The sequence below is a fragment of the Acinonyx jubatus genome, chromosome C1 (assembly GCF_027475565.1).
Source record: "Acinonyx jubatus isolate Ajub_Pintada_27869175 chromosome C1, VMU_Ajub_asm_v1.0, whole genome shotgun sequence".
NCBI lineage: Eukaryota > Metazoa > Chordata > Mammalia > Carnivora > Felidae > Acinonyx > Acinonyx jubatus.
Genome location: NC_069381.1, coordinates 217596740 through 217615174, shown reverse-complemented (window position 1 = coordinate 217615174; position 18435 = coordinate 217596740). Strand labels below are relative to the sequence as shown.

The following is an 18435-nucleotide window of genomic DNA, read 5'->3' as shown; positions in this document are numbered from 1 at the left end:
CTATGTAGAGACGACACACAATCTTGTATACAGGAAATCCAAAGTCCCAAACTAGTAGAACTAATAACAGGTTTGGCAAAGTTCCAGGATGCAAGATCAACATATGGAAATCAACTGGGTTTCAATACACTAGCAATAAACCAGCTAAGAATGAAATGAGGAAAACCACTTCCGTGTAGAACGGCACCAAACACAAAATACTTACAAACACATGTAACAAAAGATGTGCAAGATTTAGACATTGAAAGCCACCCAATATTGTTGAAACAAATTAAAGAGCAAATAAATGCAAAGACATTCCACGTGCATGAATCAGAAGATTAATATTATCATGATGGCAGCACTCCCAGAGTTAATCTACAGAGTCAACACAATCCTTATCAAAATCCTAGCTGGCTTATTATTATTGGTTTTTTTTTTTTTTTTTTTTTTTTTTGCAGAAATTGGCAAGATTGAAATTTATTTGGAAATAAGAGGAGACCCCGAATGAACAAAACGATGTTGAAAAAGAAGAACAAAGCTGTCGGGCTCACACTTTTTGACTTCAAAACGGTCTATGAAGCTAGAATAACCAAGACAGTGTGGTACCAGTATACGGACAGACATATAGATGAATGGGTTTATTTGAGATTCTGAAAAACCCACATATTTATGGTCAATCCATTTTTTACAAAGGGGACATTACAATCCAATAGGAAAAAAAGTGTTTTCCGCAAATGGTGCTGGGACAAGTGGATACCTAGATTGAAAAGAATGATTTTGGTCCCTTACCTCACACCATATACAAAGTGCAGTTATGATAACCAGAGAAAGATGGTGGACCTAAGTATAAGAACCAAAATGATAGAGCCCTGATGAGGAAACAGTGGTACATCTTCATGACCTGGTGTAGGTGACGATGTCTTAGACGTGACACCAAAAGCATAGCAATAAGAGAGAATACTAATAAATTGGACTTTGTCAAAATTAAAAACACATATGCTTCAGAAGCATCACCAGGAAAGTGAAAAATACCCCACAGAATGGTGGGAGAAAATATTAGAAATCATATATCTGGCAAGGGAGAACTTTTCTAACTCAACATTAAAAAGACAAATAGCCCAATTTAAAAATGGGCAATGGTTTTGAATAGACATTTTTCTAAAGAAGGTGTGTAAACTGCCGATAAGGCCATGAAGTGATGCTCAATATCATCAGCCCTTGGGGACTTTCCAGTCAAAACAAGAGATAGATGCCATTTCATCCTCACTAGGGCAGTCGGCACACAGATAGACAACAGGCAGGTTAGGATGGATGTCCCGCAACTGCTGTGCTTTGTAAGGTGGTAGTTACTCTGGAAAATAGTTTGGTGGTTTCTCAAAAATGTTCAACTTTGAAGCGCCTGGGTGGCTCAGTCGGTTGAGCGTCCGACTTCAGCTCAGGTCATGATCTCGCAGTTCGTGGGTTCGAGCCCCACGTCGGGCTCTGGGCTGACAGCTCAGAGCCCAGAGCCTACTTCCAATTCTGCGTCCCCCTCTCTCTCTGCCCCTTCCCCTGCTTGTGCATGTGCTCTCTCTCTCTCAAATATATAAACACTAAGAAAAAGTTTAATGTTGAGTTACTATCTGACTTTGTGATTCTGCTCAAGTGTACATGGCCAAGAAAATCAAGCACATCCACGTGAAACCTTGTGCACGAATGGCCACTGTTGCTGCGGTCCTCACAAAAGCCACAAAAGGGGAACAAGCAAAACACCCGTCATCAATTCTTTCGGGGATACACATAGAAGTCGGATTGCTGAAATATGGTATTTCTTTTTCTCTTTCAATTTTTTTTAAAGTTTATCTATTTCTTTTGAGAGAGAGAGAGAGAAGACAGAGAATGAGCGGGGCAGGGGCAGAGCGAGAGGGAGGGAGAGAATCCCAAGCAGGCTCCGCACCGTCAGCACAGAGCCCGACACGGGGCTCGATCCCACCAGCTGTGAGATCACGACCTGAGCTGAAACCAAGAGTCAGATGTTCAACCCACCGAGGCCCCCAGGCGCATGGTATCTCTTGGTTTAATTTTTAGGAACCACCACACCGTTTCCCACGGCGGCTGTACATTCACCTTCCCTCCAGCTGTGCACAGGGTTCCAATCTCCTCACATCCTTGCCAATGCTGGTTATTTTCTGTTTTATTTTATTATTTTTAATAATAGCTGTCCTGGTGGGTGTCTACTTTCTGGGCCGCAGGGAGAGCGAGGTGGCAGCAGGGAGCCCAGGCAGGGGGTGGTCAGCACTCTGGGCTCAGGGCAGACGGTACCGTGGGGGCGGGGGGTGAGGATAAGTGGAGCTTAATGGACTTTCAGGTTAGAAAAGGTGTGGGCTACAAGAGACAGTCTGCGTTTGTCTTGAGGCCAGAGCAGGAGAGAGGCGGGCCGTCCCCCCGCCCCCGGCCCTCCAGAGCCTCTCAGCCCGCCCCCCTTCAGGGAGGACTCCCCCCACTTCCCTACCATCTCCCTGGCTGTGCTCTGCTCACCACGAGGCCCTCCCCTCACCCCCGGCACGGCGGCTGGCACCGAGTCGGCTCAGGAGACAGTGCCGGGCGAGGGAGGGGCGGCCTGGTTGCTGAGGACGGTGACCTGCCACCACCCGTGGGCATCCCGTCTGCGTCCCCACCCCCAGGACCAACACGGGCACAGCTGGCAGACACTGGGAGGGGCTCACCTACTCGGGGCTTGGAGGGGCTCCCCACCCTGCCGGCGGCCTCCCGGTGTCCACTCAGCTGGAAGGAAAGGAAGAGAGATGGCAGCATCTGACAACTGCTCCGCACTTCGCCCCCCCCCCCCCCCTCCCCGCACCCTCCTCCTCTGGGACACAGGAGGATGAGCAAGAACACAGCCACCGAGTGTGGGCAGAGGGGCTCACAGGCGCTGGCATGTCCGGCCGGGGAGGCCAGCCCCACGTCCCCTCCAGCCTCCCGCAGACCACACGGGCCTCCAAGCACCTGGCTGGGCTGTGGGCAACGGTCAGGATTGTAGGTGACCTGGGCACGACCCAGGGGTGCCCGCAACCGAGGGTCTCCGGGGGCTGGAAGTACTCTGTGCACCGCCCAGAGGCAGTCATGGCATCCAGAGAGTGGAATCAGCTTGGGTTTCTCGAAGTTGCCGGGGACCAGAGCCCTTGGTAAGAGGCATCTACACTCACTAGCTCCAGGAGACCCCGTCCTCTACCCCAATCATCGACCTTGACTAACCGCAAGCTTAACCTTAGCCCGGGATCCAGCAGAACGTAACGTTCGCTGACGCTGAACCCTGCGCTAACAGTAATGCTGACCCGACCTGAACTCTAAAGCGCGTCTGCCCTCGGGCCGCTGTGGCTCCTCCAGGGTCTCTTCTGAGTTCTGACCATCCTCACGTGCAGACGTGCTGCCACACGCACCCACAAGCCACTCCCTCCCCTCGCCCCCCCCCCCCCCCCCGCCAGAGCGAGCACTGATAACCTTCGACGTGCCCAGTCTACGTTTTTAGGTGACAAAACAGCGTGGACACAGCTGCCGTCCTCGACCCTGCCGTGGGGCAAGGGCCGTCGGGAGCGTGCCTGCTTCCAGGCTGCTCCCCAACGCTGCGTGTACATCCGAGCGGACGGGGCGCACTCCACGGCATTTTCAGTAGCATCTCTGGTTTACCTGCGGATGCCCGATGCTTCCCTCTCGCTGTCCTTCCCGCTGCTGAGTCCCGGCCCAGTCCAGCCTGAGCCCAGCCTGCACCCAGCCCGTCCCCCGGGTCGTCTGCACATCCCCGAGGACCGGTGACCTGGGCAGTGACCTGACCGCGAGCACTGGGGCAGCTCGAGGGCGCAGGAGGTCCGGGCGTCGAGGCGGGCTGTGGGTGCCGCGTCTGCCCACAGGCTCGGGGCTCCGGCTGCAGCCACTGTCTTCAGGGTCCTTGAGTCCAACCAGGGACTGGGGGCTCAGGCCCAGGCAGGGAGAGACCTCCTAAATCTACAGCGGACCGCGGGCCTAGGTCCCAGGGAGGGGACGCAGGACACTGCCTCTGGAGATTTACCTCTGAGGTGGGGGCTGTGCTCCCGTAAGTGTGGCCCTTCTCGGCCTCGGGGGCCACGTCGATCAGGACGGTACTGTCCTCCTCCGGGGACTGTCTCCGCAGCATCCCACTCCTGCACCTCACAGCACCGGGGTGGGGACGGGGCAGAGCGGTTACATGAGGCTCGGTCCCCATACCACTGCGCGGCCACGTGAACCCACTTCACAGGCAAGGGCACAGGCTGGGGCAGGCGCCAGGGCCGGCGCCAGGCTGCACTGTCCCTCCTGAGAGCACAGGCAGGTTCCCCAGGGGCCGACCAGGGAGGAGGAGGGAGGGGGCAGGGGCCTGGCCCAGCAGCTGTCCGTCTGTGCACCTGTCCAGCGTGTGCCTCCCTCCCTCCCAGCAATGCCCGGGGTGGTGGGGGCCGGAGGAGGCCCAGTGGGGTGGGCTCAGCTCTGCTCCCCAGCAGGAGGAGTGGGTGATACCCTTTAATAGACTCGAGGCCTCAGCTCCTCCCAGTGGCAGGGGGTGGGGAGGGTCCTGGACCCGTTGGGGAGGCTGGCCCGCCCACGCTGACCCTGTGTGTTCCCCATCTGGCCTCAGGACCCCTCCGTGGGGAGGACAGATGCCACTCTCCCAGTTGACAGGCTGGCAAAGAACAAGAGGAACCCTGTGGCCCAGAAGGGGTGGTTTTGAGTGGGGCCAGCCATCCGCCCCAGCGCAGGTGAGGCACTGACGGCCACCACCAGGCCCACGGAGGCGGGGAGGGTGGAGGTGGAGAAGCCGTGGGGGCCTTTGGGGAGAGCTCGTCTAGGCCACATAACCTGGGGGAGGCGGAGGTGTGAGCCCGCAGCCCGGCGGAGTCTTTGAGGTGCCAGACGGCCCTGAGCCAGGGCCTGGCATTGTGACAGTGGGGGCCACGAGGCCCTCCTGGAGGAGAAGTCTCAGGGATCTTAAGCCAGCTGGCAGCCTTCCCCACTGTGGTGAGCGCTCGGTGCAGAGAGGACGGGGGATGAGGCCACAGCAGTGACCTCCTCCGTGGTGGCTCCACTGGCTGTCCCTCCGATTGGAGGCGCCCTGCCCAGAGCCACACCGAGCCTTGGCTCTTCTCACCCCCGAGGCCTGGGCAGGCCTCTGGGTAGCAGGGGGACCTTGGAGCTTAACCCGTAGTTCAGGGCATTTGGAGCCCTGATGGCCCGGGGGTGCTCACCCAGCCTCCCTGGAGTCCCTCTCCCCCCTCCTCCCCATGGCCCTTGCATCAGAAAAGGCTCCCACCTGGGACGGCGGCTTCCAGAAGAGGCCTCCGAGGTCATGGCCAGCTTTTCAGCACAAGCCTGGTCTGGGCAGCTGAGTCCAAGCCAGTTCCATAGGCAGAGAACTGGGAGGGACCCTGCCCGGCGTGGGGGTGGGCGATGGCCACTCACATGTCCTCCCCTCGCCTGGCAAATGGGCCCGGAAGCAGAGTGGCTGGGGCAAGTTCCCCCTCCCCACCCCCCCAGCTCCTGGAATGGGATCTGCCTTTGTTTGAAGAGGGGGTGTGGGGCTCTGAGTCTGCAAACAGAGGCAGCCTATTTTCCTAGGGCCCTCACCCAGCGCACATGCAAATGCCACTGTGCTCCCCTTTGTACTCAGGGATGCCAGAGCCCATGTCAGCTGTCGGGCCGTTGCTGTGGGACATTAGGGAGAGGTGGCATCCGGCGGGGGTGGCCACAGATGTGGGCTGTCGTCTCTGCCTGGCAGGGTGCCCGTGTGGGACATGGGGGACCCAGGTGGTAGAGCCCGTTCTGCCACTTCCTGGGTGTGGCCTCAGGCTACCACGTCAGCTCAGGGCCCACTTCAGTGCAGGGAGAAGGGCCCCGGGCCCCCCCTGGGCCCTCTCTGCTCGGGGCCTTTCTCCCAGGATCCCGCTCACCCGCGCTCAGCCCTCCTCACCAGACACCTGTTGAAACCCCCGAGTCGCACCCTCGTCCTGGCTGCATCTCTGACCCCCCCCTCTGCTCCCAGGGAGACCCTGCTCAGCGGGTCAAGCTCCCACAGGCAGGGCCCAGCCACAGCTGGGACCCCCTGAGTCTGAGGGTCAAGCGCTTCCCACACAGACGCCGAGATGGGATGCCCCGGAGCCCAGGAAAGGGGTGAGGCAGGCGGAGACAGGAGGAGCACCCGGGGGGTGGGGAGCTCGGCTTGAAACCCCAGGGCCTCTGTCTGGTGTGGCCCAGAGTTTTCCCGGCCTGAGACAACTTTGCCCTGTGCTCCGGCCAGACACTGCAGAGGAGCATCCCAGGAGGAGGCCAGCTGTCAGGGGCTCCCGGCTCTCTGCTCTTGGGGCCTCAGGGATGTCTACCTGAGGAGGGCAGCGGGGACAGGTCGCGGGGGGCCACCGCGCCCCACGGCTGGAGCCCTGGAGGGACACATGCACGCAGGACACCTTCAAAAGCGGGAAGCTTAGATTTTCACTCTACACGATGTTGCCTGGTTTGACATTTTTCCAAGTTGCGTTACTCTGGCAGTTTTTAGAAATTAAGAAGAAGAAGAAGAAAAAAGCAAGCAAGCAACGAGCGCAGGTGTTTTGTTGGGTCCCGGGTGCCAGGAAGAGCCCAGGGCCCGGATCTGCCACACTGCACACTGGCCTTTTCTGACTGTAACCTTTTATATTCATCTGTTGAACATTCAGAAATACATCGGCGGAAGCAGGGGGAAGAGACCTCCAACTGTGGCTGAAAAAGGATCTTCGTCACCTCACAAGAACAGGGAGCTGCGGCACCTGCAGGCCCAGACTCCAGCCTGTGCCACCTGCACCTGTCCCTCCCCTCCAGACGGCAGGTGCCACCGGCTAAGCACGAGTCCCAGCCCCTCCACACCCCCCCCCCCCCCCCCCGCCACCGCCGTGGGGCAGCCTGGAAAGGGAGCAGATCTGACAGCTGGTTTACAACCAAATGTGCCTCCTCCCTGCGGTGGGCACACTGCTGCTCCGAACAAAATCACTGGGCTGATGGCCCTCGGAGTGACTGCCAGCTGGGTGCCTCTTCTGTTCTCCTCAGTCACCCGTCCTGCACACAGTCTGAGGGGTGGGTCATGAATGGTTCGCAGTCTTCCTGTACAGTATGTGTTATCCGCTCACTCAACCCCTGCCCTCCAGGACTCATCCCTGCCCTCAGGACTCCCCCTTGCCCCCAGAACCCTTCTCTCCCCCCCCCCCCCCGTCCCCCAGGACCCTCTCTTGCTCCCCAGGACCCTCTCCTGCTCCCCTCCCCCAGGACTCATACCTGCCCCCAGGACCCTCTCCTGGCTCCCCGAGGACTCACCCCTGCCCCCAGAACCCTTCTCTCCTCCCCAGGACTCCCCCCCCCCGTCCCCCAGGACCCTCTCTTGCTCCCCAGGACTCACTCCTGACCCCAGGACCCTCTCTTGACCCCCAGGACCCTCTCCTGCCCCCCTCCCCCAGGACTCATACCTGCCCCCAGGACCCTCTCCTGGCCCCCCCGAGGACTCACCCCTGCCCCCAGAACCCTTCTCTCCTCCCCAGGACTCCCCCCTGTCCCCCAGGACCCTCTCTTGCTCCCCAGGACCCTTCTGTCCCCTCCAGGACTCATCCCTGCCCCTCAAGAGCCTTCCCAGATTCCACCTCTCTCCCAAACATTCCCTCTGCACGGAGCAAGCACCCCCTCCCCCAGGTGGCCACCGCCTTCTCTGCTCGCCTCCTGCTACAGTAGGACGCCACCTTTGCGTCCAGCGTGTCTGTCTGCCCGTCCCCCTGCCCTGCCCCTCCCTGACCTCAGGGTACCTCCCCTGCCCCTCCCTGCTTCCCCCTCCCTCTGTGCCTCTCCCTTGCAGCCTGCTGGGGTCCTGCCAGCGCTTACTCCCCATCCAGGCTCTTCCCGCCAAGCGCCCGGAGCCCGGGGGATTGGGGTTCCGGAATGCTCTGCCCGAGGCTTCACTCTCCCCTCCCTCTGCTCTGCCTCCTCCTCTCTGCTGCCCCCTCGGCCTGCTTCCCCCCCACCCCCCAGTGTGGCTCTGGCCCGGTTCTGCCCCTCAGCGAGGTCACCCCACCCCTGCCGCCAGGGAGCCTGGCCAAAGGCACGTTTCTCCCAAACGTGGAGTCACCTTCTAGCCATACAATTGTCTTCCGGTTGCTGTTTAACCTACGCCCGCTCCCCGGGAAGTTCCCAAGGGCGGGTTTTTAAAAATCTTATGAGAAGAAACAAAGGGTCGTCTGGCTCACCGCTGTATGATCCCAAGTACCTGAAAGAGGGAAGGCCGACAGACAGGGGCGAAGGCGTCGAGTGCGCACGGTCGCGTCTCTTCCCTGCAGCCACGCTCCGCCCCCCCCCCCCCCCCGGTGGGATCAGCAGTATGGCCACTCCTGCCGGTGTCTGTGCTGTCTCCTCACCTCCCTCCCTCTCGCTCCAAACTTGCCTCCTAGTAGGTGTCTTTGCTTGGGGTTGTTTCGGACCACGTGCTTGAGGAGGCGGGGTTCCCGGCTGCCCCTCATTCCTGGCTGTTCCCGCCGCCGTTCCCTCCGTTCCCTCCGCGTCTGAGAGCCCTCCAGTCCGCGCGCGCGTGCCCCCCCGCAGGCCGTCCTGCCTGCGCGCGCGCGCCCCCGCACGGCGCTCCTCCACGCACACGTGGTTTCCGGGGCCGCAGCCTCCTCTGGGTTGCTCAGCAGGCGCCGCGAGCTGCTTCCGGCCGAAGGACATTTACCGTAGCCAAAGACCCAGCTTGGGTGCGCTTTTAGGGTTCAGGGTGCCCCTGGGGTCCCTCTGCCTGGGCCGTGACGGCACTGCGCCCAGGGCCCACGTGCGGTGCCCTCCTGGACACCCCACGCCGGGAGCTTTCGACCCGGCTAATTTTGGGTAGGGGCACAGCAGCGGCCCATCCCGTGTGTGCCTCTCCGAAGACCGGCGCGCCGGGGGTGGTCGCCGGGCCCTCTGGCTTCCCTGGATTGCCTGCTGTCGCCTTCGGCGGGTTTCTAGTGGGCTCTTTGATCAGGCCTCTGCCAGTTGTAAACACTGGGAGCATGTGTCTTCACCTGCTGTCTATGGTCTACCCGTGGTGTTCCGTGCTCTACAGGGATTTTATTTTTGCGTAGACGAACCCATCAAAACCGTGTCTGTGGCTGCGCTCCGGGCATCAATGCTCTGCTCCACTGCGGCTCACAGAGGTGTTCCCGCACTTCCTCCCGCCACCCATTTTCCCGGTCACTCCGAGGTTTCTGACCCCGGGCCACGCAGGGGGTGTCCTGTACACAGCAATGCTGCTCGGCACCGTCTGGGGCCGGGACCCCACCAGCCTGGTCTGTAGCTTTTAGGATCCGGCAGGAAGCTGCCTCCCTCGACCCTTGTCCAAAGTTTCACGGTTCAGTGTGGATCTTAAGTTTAATGAGCTTCTCAAATATTCAAGTGACGCTTGGTCTGGGACTGCCGGTTCTGCACACCCTTCCCCCCCTTCCCCCGCTTCCCCCCTGTACGTTTCCTGGGTCTGTTAAAGCACAGAGGCCGGATGTTAGTGGGACTGGGACTGGCTCTGGGCACGTGTCCCCACCTCATCCACACCAGAGGCTGAGGCTTATCTCCTTACTGTCCTGTTTGCCCGAGGCTCTCTGGGTTTCTTTTCCTACCCATGAGGACAAACCTATCCTGTTCGCAGCTACTTTCACCACATGGCTCCCCGTGCACGTGTTTATAAACGATTGCTCCTTTTCTTCCACGCCATGGTGAACACATGTGCCGTCTGCCGCTACCTGCGACGCTCTAGCTCCCAGATTAAAAAGCGGTGACCTCGTGGCTCACATGGCCCACTTTTCGGGGCGCGTCTCGTGCCCGGGCAAGAATGCGGTCTCTGCTTCACAGAGGGCTCTTTGTCAGCTGTGTGCTCAGGAATGAAGGTCCCGCCGGGTGTGGCCTGCTGCTCCGGAATGACACCTCCACCGTTCTGTGGTTCATCTGACGGGGTTGTATTTGGGTGGATGATGCCTGTGAATAATGCTCCCAGCAGTGGCAGTCAAGTCCCGAATGCTTGTGTCTAGACTGTCTTTCTTCTTGCTTCTAGGGCTGTAATCTGAAGACCCTTTCTGGGGCCGCGCCCTCCCGACCCCTTCCCGGAAATTTGCTTCCAGCGGGCAGGCACTCACAGGGACAGGCCACACGATTTATCCTGGTGAAGGTGAGTTGGGAACTAGACGTGACCTTAAACTTCAGGCCAACAACTGGCAGGTCCACGAATGCTGGCAGGGGTCACCTGGTCGCTCGGAGACCTCTGACCTGCTCCCTGGCTCTCAAGAGTGGCCTGTGCAGGCTACTCATCAGGATCTAGAGCAGGACCTTCCAGAACTCTCTGTGACGACGGGAACCGGTCCGCCTCGTGAGACGTGGCTACTGAGCACCTGGAATGTGCCAAGTGCAACTGAGGAACTGAATCTTTTATTTCATTTGAACAAATTTAAGTTTATGTTGAAGCAACCACACATGATGGCAAGTGGCCCCCATACTGGACAGGGCAGCTCTAGAACCTTGGAGAAGGGACCATGGTGACCATGATTCAGTGCTCTTTCTGCAGAAGGGAAATCTGAGACCCCGAGAGACCCTGGGTGAGTGTTGACGTAAATTTTCTAAGAAACAAGCCAACATGACAGGGAAAGACTGGGAAGTGATGTCAGAATCTGCCAGGAGGTGGGCTCTTTGGAGAAAGTCTTGAACAGAGACTTGGGCGGGTCCGCACTGCCAGCGGCACGGGCAGCCGTGCGTGTGGGAAGCGTTTCCTCTTGCGGGTGGTCCGGGCCCCGAAGAGCTGAGGTTGGGTCGGCAGGGCAAGCCCGGGCAGCGGTCAGCAGGGGCCTGGTGCATGGCTGTGACCATCTAGGAGCCGGGAGGGTTGCAGCACGCAGGGCTGAGGCATCCTGTGCCCAGTTTTGTTTTTTAAATACATGCAATTAGAAAAACTGAGGCATCACCTGGTGTTTAAGACCAAACAGCTTTGGCGGCCAGGCCGGCCACCGAGTGCCCCCACCCTGGGCAGCGCCCCCATACCCACCGGCCCGCCCTTCTCATGAGGGCCAAGACCTCCCGGAGAGGAAGGAGGAGACTGATGTGGCGGGAACACCACGGGTGGGACCATGACCGTCTAACTAGAACACCGCGTGGCGGCATCCCGGAGCGGCGCGGGCGTCACACACGGCGGTTATCACTCAGTGCCTTTTTATTGCCATTGGGTTTGTGACTGTTGAGAGTGACGGCTCGAGGAGCAACGGGCAGATAAAAACCGTGGCTGGGAAGTTCTTGTGAAGAGAGGGCCCGGGCGAGGAGCCGGGAAGACTCAGAACCGGACGAAGGTGGCGTCGATCTGCCGCACGGTGGGCAGGGCCAGCATGATCTTCCGCCTGTACTGGGGGTCCTTCTGCAGGGGGTTCCGCTCCAGGTACACCGTCTCCAGGCTCTTGGCTGCCTTCAGCTCGTCGAGGTCGCTCCAGCTCTCGAGGAGATTGTCGTTCATCTGGAGGACACACACACACACACACACACACACACACACACACACACACAAAGTGCGTTAGAAAAGCTTGTAGGACTGAAGGGCCCGAGCCTCCCACCCCCACACCTGGGCACGAGGCCACAGACGCGCTCCCGTCCTCCCCCCTCTGAAGACAGTGTGACTTGGTATTAAGTCTTCCTGGTGCCCTCATGGAACCCTGTCACCGCTCGGTACCTCCCGGCCACCTTCCAGCAGTGTCCCAAGGGAAATGCTCTTGCTCATGCCCAGGACTTGGGCCACATCACCACGAAAGGGGCTAATCCAAGTTAACATCAGCGGAGAAACGATCAGAGCAACACCGAGGACAACCCCGCCCCATCTCCTGGCAACGTGTCACAGTAGGTTCGGTTTCTTTTTCAGACCCATTCAGTCATCCCCACGGCCTGACGGCACGCCCTGCCTGTGACATGGTCAGCAGGGCAGCAGCCACACTGACTAAACGTCCATCTGTCCCCGAAGTTGCCTCTGGCTTGTCCCACTGGGATGCCCCTTGCTGGGGTCTGTGACGTAAATGCCCGGCCGCCGCTCACCTTGCATGGCTGACATGATGGCCCCAGGATATGAACCTGGAGGAGGGGCTCAGAAGTCTGAGTTACAGGCTCAAAGCAGGTTAGATTTCACCCTCCTGATCCTGCCAAGGCCCACCTGGACAGGGCCCGCCAGAGCCAGGGAGAATTCTCTCTTTGAACCACCGTCAAGACGAGGGCATGGTGGGCCTCTGGATTTAGAGTGCCTGTCACAGCACGTGCTTATGACGCTCAGTCCACACCTGTCCTGTGGATGGTGGTGGCTCCTCCGTGGGGGGCGAGGCAGGAGGCTCAGAGGGTGAGCCACCCTGGCTTCTGCCAGTTCCCCAAGAATCTGGCAGAGGACCACGTGAACACAGATGGCGGGACAGTCTCTGAAGGCTAGATACAGCCATCTGCCCCAGGGGGTGCGGAGGCGAGGGCATAGGCCGGGCGGTCCGGCAGGCGCCCTCAGCAACCAGCTCCAAGAGATTTCAAAGAGCCCTGATGGGTAGTGTCCGCCAGATTCTGTGGTGTAAACGCCCCGCCGTGGCCAATCTTACCCTACCCATGCCACGTCCCAGACCGCGGCGCCGGGGTGAGGCACAGCTGGCTCTGACAAGCAGGGCAACCGGACTCCAGCAGGTCATTGGAGGGTTTTGGATGACAGGACCTTTAAAGTTTTATTTTTATTTAAGTGATCTCTGCAGCCCATGTGGGGCTCACACTCGTGACCCCGAGATCAAGAGTCGCATGCTCCACCGACTGAGCCAGCCGGGTGGCCCCGATGACCAAGTTTAAACGAGGCGCAAGCCAGAAAGCCGCTGGGAGCGTAGGCATCACTAACAGGGGGGTGCCACACCAGCCTCACGGCCTGCTGGTCTGACCCCCCAGTTCCAAGCGCACACAGGCCGAGGGCAGGTGCGCTCCTCCCGACGGGCAGGGGCAGGTCCGTCCTCTGTGAACCTGCAGCGGGAGCCGGGGTGGGTGGAGGCGACAGCGCGGCCCCTTTCACCTTCACCTCTGCATACAGAGGAGCGACCCACGCGCACGCAATGGGAAGGAGGCGGAGCCTTTCCAGGAACCCACCTGTGGCCCCTCGGCAGGAGCGCCAGGGGAGTTCAAGCGCTGCGAGCCAAGAGCACGTTAGTCGGCATGGAATTCTGGGACACTGCCTTGCCTTCGGGTCTGAAACACTGACACGGCGGCTGGGCATCTGGGCGAATGCGTGAGAACCTCTCACGTACCAGGCTCTGTTCTAGGAGCTGGGGTTCGGCAGCAACAAGACATGGGCGTGGCAGTGGGGACTTTGAAGGACTGAGATGGTGGCCCTGGAAGGGCTGTGGACTTGAATCTGGTCACGGTCGTGTGGAGAGTGCTGCACATTAGAAAGTGGTGGTAATGGTGCCGGTCAGGGATGATGGTGGCTTTGTGGCACGGTGTTGACAGCAGAGGTGCAGAGAGGCTGGATTCTGGGTAGAAGGGGGAGGGAAGGCGTCGTCTTGCACGTGATGTGTAAAAGATAAGGAGAAACAAAGGAAGATTCTGAGATTTTTGGCCCGAAGAACTGGGAGGCTGTTGAACAAAATGGAGGAAGGACAGCTTGGGGAGGGAGGCTCACGGGCTCAGGACGTGCTGCTGGGTTTGGGGGTGGGTAGTCAGCCAACGACGTCCTGCGCTGGGCACACAGTTGTTGCTGCAAATCCGGAGCCCAGGACAGACTCGGGCTGGGAATATAAATATGGGTGCTGGGAGCAGACGGGGGTACTTGGACTGGAGAGGCTCATTAGGCAGAGAGAAGGCCCAAGACCGGACCCCGGGCAGGCACTCCAGCGTAGAGTGAGGGGTGCGAGGGACACTGAATCCAGCCACATGTCTGCTGGTGGAGGGAAGCTTCCAACACGCCAGGTGTAGCACAGGCCCCGACCGCTAGACCATCTTGGCTGGTGGGCCACACCGTGGCTGGGGGTGCGTGCCCGTCCTTGGCCACGGGGAGAGCTTGCTGCTGAGTGAGTCCCAGGGTGGAGGGTGGAGGTGAGTGACAGCCAGCCAGACGAGAGGTCTCCTGAGCAGGCTGCCTGCAAAGGAGGGCAGCGATGGCGGAGGGGGGGGTGGGGGGTGGGAGGGGGAGGGGGTCATGGTCAAGGAGAGAGGGCAGCCTTCAGGACAGGAGAGGCAGCCCGTCTGTGCACGGGTGGAAACGCTTTTACGGGCTGGGGCAGGGGCATCACTGGTGGGTGTCCTTGAACGAAGAGGAGGTGGCCGCAGAGAACCGCCTACATCCGCCGTGATGGGGGGCTGAGAGTGAGGTTCTCTCCACGCAAGGACGTCCGGCGAGGGCGGAGGAACCTGACCCGGAGAAGATGGGCTAAGCTTGGCTCGAAAGGCAGGAAGGCACTGCGGGGAGCATGGCGGGCTCAGCCAAGGCGAAGTTAACACCTTCTGCAGGGTGAGCCGGTCGAGCAGAAGGGGGTGACGATAGCAGCCTCCTGATGTAGGAGTGGTGTGGGGGTGAGCACCTAAGAAGGCGAGAGACGGAGAGGGGGCCGGGGTCCCTGGTGATGGTCTCGATGGGGCAGCAAGCAGATGGGAATGCTGGCGGATGGAGCGGACTGCGTGGAGCTGGCAACCACAGGGCTCGGGGTCCGTCGGGGGGGGGGTGTCAGCAACCGTGACTTTCGGGGGGGTGAGGAGGCGCCAGGCCCCTGGGACACCTACACGGACTCGGAGAGCAGCAAGGACCGCGCGTGGCAGGGGCAGTGCTGGGTGGGAGCGAGTCCTGACATCTTCAGGGAAGGGAGGGGTGAGGCCCCTGGGGTGGAGTGAGCACACCAGGCTGCGTGGCGGGAGGTCTTTAGGGAGGAGGAAGAACCGTCTGGAGGCGGGCATGAGAACAAGACACCACAACTCCCCTCCAGGCCCAGAGATTAATTGGCACCAAGGGTTTGGTTTCTTGTGACAACTTCTTTTTAAGCACAGATCATATTTTCCTGTTTATAGATCTGTGATTTTAGACCAAACGCTAGACATTGTGGATAACGTGCTATCGACACTGGATTCTTTGAAGAGAATGGATTTTTTGTTCTAATACCAGCTGATCAGCACGCCCTGCGTGAACCTGGTTTCACACTTTGTCAGGGTCCCTCCGACTCGGTGGGGACCGACCTCCAAACTCCACCTCTGGAGATAGTTTGAGCTTGATTTCGGCTTTATTTAGGGTGGGTCTGCGGTAGGTCGAATCTGAGCCTGGGGTCCTTCCGTCAGGAACGGCCTCTGTGGAGTCTGGCCTGGATGCTGATGGTGTTGGTAAGCTCTCTCTACGTGGGCACCGCACCCCCGCATTGCCACCGCGTGAGCCTTGAGTGGGGCGGCCTTGGGCCCAGACGGCTCGGGCCTCGGCCACGGTGTGCTGGGCCCCTTCTCTGCACGGCTACCCCCTCTGCAGTGCCTTATGCCTTGTCTTGCCATAAACTTTGACCACGGGTCCTGTTCTTCGCTCCACAGTTGCCACGCCTCCCCGGGGCCACAGCCTCGTGCTCTGCCCGAGTAGAGCCAAACCACATCTTGTGCTTGCTCATGGCTGGAGCCAGTCCGCTACCCGCTCGGCGGCCACGGCCAGAACGTCTGCACTAATTCCCCGTGAGCCCGCGCACTCCCAGACCTACTTGGGCGAGGAACCCTCTTTTCACATGACTTCTTGTGGGCCGAGGGTGCCACCTGCTTCGGAAAGTCTAGGTTTCCAAAACGCAGGTCTCGGCCCCGCGAAGGGACGGAAACCTGCAAGAGGGCCCGGACACTGAGAAGGCGCTCTGCCGTCGGCCTGAGTGGTGCATCCCCTGGAGGGGACGCTGGAGAACAGCTCCTTCAGGACGCATTCTCAAGTGTTACTCGATGAAGCATAAATCTGCCCACCCGTGAGCCGCTCACATGGCCAAATGCAAAGTGGGCACAATTAGAAGTGCCGGGGAAGCAGTCCATCCACCGCCAAAGTGGACAGCCACCGAAACGGTGCACACACGTACCTACGCTTTGACCTTAACACAGCAAAATAAAAGTAGCAGTCTAGCATTCTTTAGAAGAAATAAGGTTTTTTGCAACATAGTCTGCTTAAAAACCTTTTCATAACATCACAGTGGTGGACTCAGGCTGTCAGCTCTGGCACAGGCGGCCGCACAGCGCCCGGTCCTCTTCTGGTTCAAAACACACGTTTTCTCCTATCTGCCCACCGCACGCTTGCCGTCCTGCACGTCACGGTGCCCGCGGACACCCGCATGCCGCCAGTTCTGGGCGGGGAGACTATCTCTATGAAGTCCAGATCCAGCATTTCGGGTGATCCAGTCGGCCTCAGGCCAGTTTCCTCCAGGATTCCATCAGTGCGGAACTGGAGATTTCACTCCTCCCCACTGGAACACTGGAATGATGTCTTGGATACAGATAACTTTTAGAGTCTTATCTTCATGTTTCCAAAATGGAGCGCAAAACCATTCCCTTGTGTTGTTTCCACACACAGTTCAGAGTCTCCTGAGCCCAGGCCGGGGCAAAGATGTTATACTCACTGAGGGAAAACACGGCACCTCCTGTTCCCCGTTACGTTCTTTACAACTGGGGCGTAAAGGAACAGGGTGGGGTGTGACCCTTAGAGAATATCTCCCCAGAAGGTACAACTTCTAGTCTCTTAATCTAGAACATTTCCCACCTTCAACTCACATTTTTTTTTTTCTTCTGTTAAATGAAATTGACTTTGTGAAGAAACTCAGTTAACTTTCCTGTGGAATGCCCCTCGTTTGGACGTACCCTCTGGCTCTCTTTTGGTGTCACCTAGCATGTTCTCCTAGCCCCCGTGTTTCCTGTAAACTCAAAGTTAGGTCTGAATGCTTGGTTAGAGCAAATAAACATTTTTGGCAAGTACGTTTTATAGATGACTCACATGGGGGGCGGGGGGACACAGCATCAGGCTGTTGCTGTCAGGGATGGTAAATTTGGGCATATGGATGAAGTTGCCCTTTGCATTTAGCAAATTCTACGTGGGGCGACACACGGCAGACATCCAGCTCTTCAGTGATTTTAGCATCCGGTGATGAGGTGGCCTGAGTCCACGACTGGAATTCTGCTTTTGACGGTCTCCCTGCTCGACATCTTCCCAGCAGACTGCTTGTGGTTTTTGAGACCCTAACTTCACAGGATGTATTTCCCATTACGATGGTTTTTTGTGGCTGATGTTTATATAGAGGATTTACATTTAATTTCTCCTAAACTCAGTGACATCTTGAAAACAGAGGTGTGGAAGAATTCTCAAGGTACATCTTGTAAGTAACTGGTAGAATATCACAACCACCTATTTGTGGACAATCTGTAGGGCATTTCAAGAAAGGGGACGTGTGCCTTGTGTGCTGCTGGCGTCAGAAGAGGTGTCTGTTACTTCGTATTCAGGTACGGATTCAAGAGGGAGAACCAGACAGAGTCCCTGGGCCCGAGGGCAGCCTCTTCATAGCCCAAGCACAGGGGTGGGCTCCTGTGGCCTCTGCCATGTTTTGTTGGAAATGAGTTGGTAAGGCCCACACACACTTGTGGGCAGGGGTCACGTGGGCACGAATGCCAGGACCTCAGTGAGGGGGACACATCATGGGTCATCTCCTGTGGTTTCTATGGATGTTTTCTCCTTGTTCTGGGTGGCACTTTCCTGCCTCTCTGCACACTGGCTGCTGTGGATGCCACACTTCTTGCAGCCTGCGTTTTGCTGTCCTCCTCTAAAGAGCGGTGTTCTGCGAAGCCTCCTGGTCCTGTGAAGGCCTGGTCGCAGGCTCCGGGAGAGTGCTGCATGTGCCTCTGACGTGTGGCTGCGCTGGGCTGTCGATGCGCTTTCTGGGGTGTCGGGCACAGCCGTCCCGCCCTGGCAGGTTGGAACGCGGTGCCTCCACACGCTGCGTGGCATCCGGAATCTCCACCCGGCCTGACGTCCTCAGCTGTCCTCTGCCAGGCCTGCTGCCCATGTGCTGCTTATTCTTCGGCTGAGGGATCCTCAGGCTGATTTCTCTGGCTTTGTCTCCGTGTGGCCATCGCCCCGCTGTGAGCCTGCCCTGAAAATTTCAGCCCCGGGAGCCCAAGCTCCGATTTCTGCTTCCTTTGCTTGGGGAAACTGCAGCTCTGTGTCTGGGCCCACCTGTGGGTGGCGAGCACCCTTGGCTGAGGGCCGCGGTGTGGACACGGTGGTCGCCCTGAGCCCATGGCCTGGAAACAGCTACTCCCTATGCCTGCCCATGTGATAGCTGTTTGTGCGAGATGGGAAGACTGACGGCCTTTCCTCCATGCCTAAACCTGGCCCCAGATCCAAATCCAACACGACAGGCCACACTAGTGTGACTTTGTATTTGTGCCTCTTTTCTTGTATGTGGAGTATTC

General features: G+C 58.7%; 2 protein-coding genes across 13 annotated transcripts in view; both read right to left on the bottom strand.

The window, feature by feature from the left end:
* The window catches only part of ANO7 (anoctamin 7), a 29793-nt gene extending 22954 nt beyond the window's left edge, over window positions 1-6839 (bottom strand). For 7 of the 8 annotated variants that reach the window (XM_053216087.1, XM_053216086.1, XM_053216089.1 and 4 more), the window contains exons 1-3: window positions 5282-6839; window positions 4028-4139; window positions 2688-2745 (exon numbers count right to left, since the gene is read on the bottom strand). In XM_053216087.1, the coding sequence (XP_053072062.1) occupies window positions 2688-2745; window positions 4028-4139; window positions 5282-5319 (208 nt within the window). In that variant the 5' untranslated portion in view covers window positions 5320-6839. The remainder of the gene's footprint in view (window positions 1-2687; window positions 2746-4027; window positions 4140-5281) is intronic. The other variant, XM_027056319.2, reaches the window with a different exon arrangement.
* A 4340-nt stretch (window positions 6840-11179) lies between these two features.
* The window catches only part of PPP1R7 (protein phosphatase 1 regulatory subunit 7), a 29045-nt gene continuing 21789 nt past the window's right edge, over window positions 11180-18435 (bottom strand). For all 5 annotated transcript variants that reach the window (XM_027045648.2, XM_027045654.2, XM_053216083.1 and 2 more), the window contains exon 10: window positions 11180-11491. In XM_027045648.2, the coding sequence (XP_026901449.1) occupies window positions 11315-11491 (177 nt within the window). In that variant the 3' untranslated portion in view covers window positions 11180-11314. The remainder of the gene's footprint in view (window positions 11492-18435) is intronic.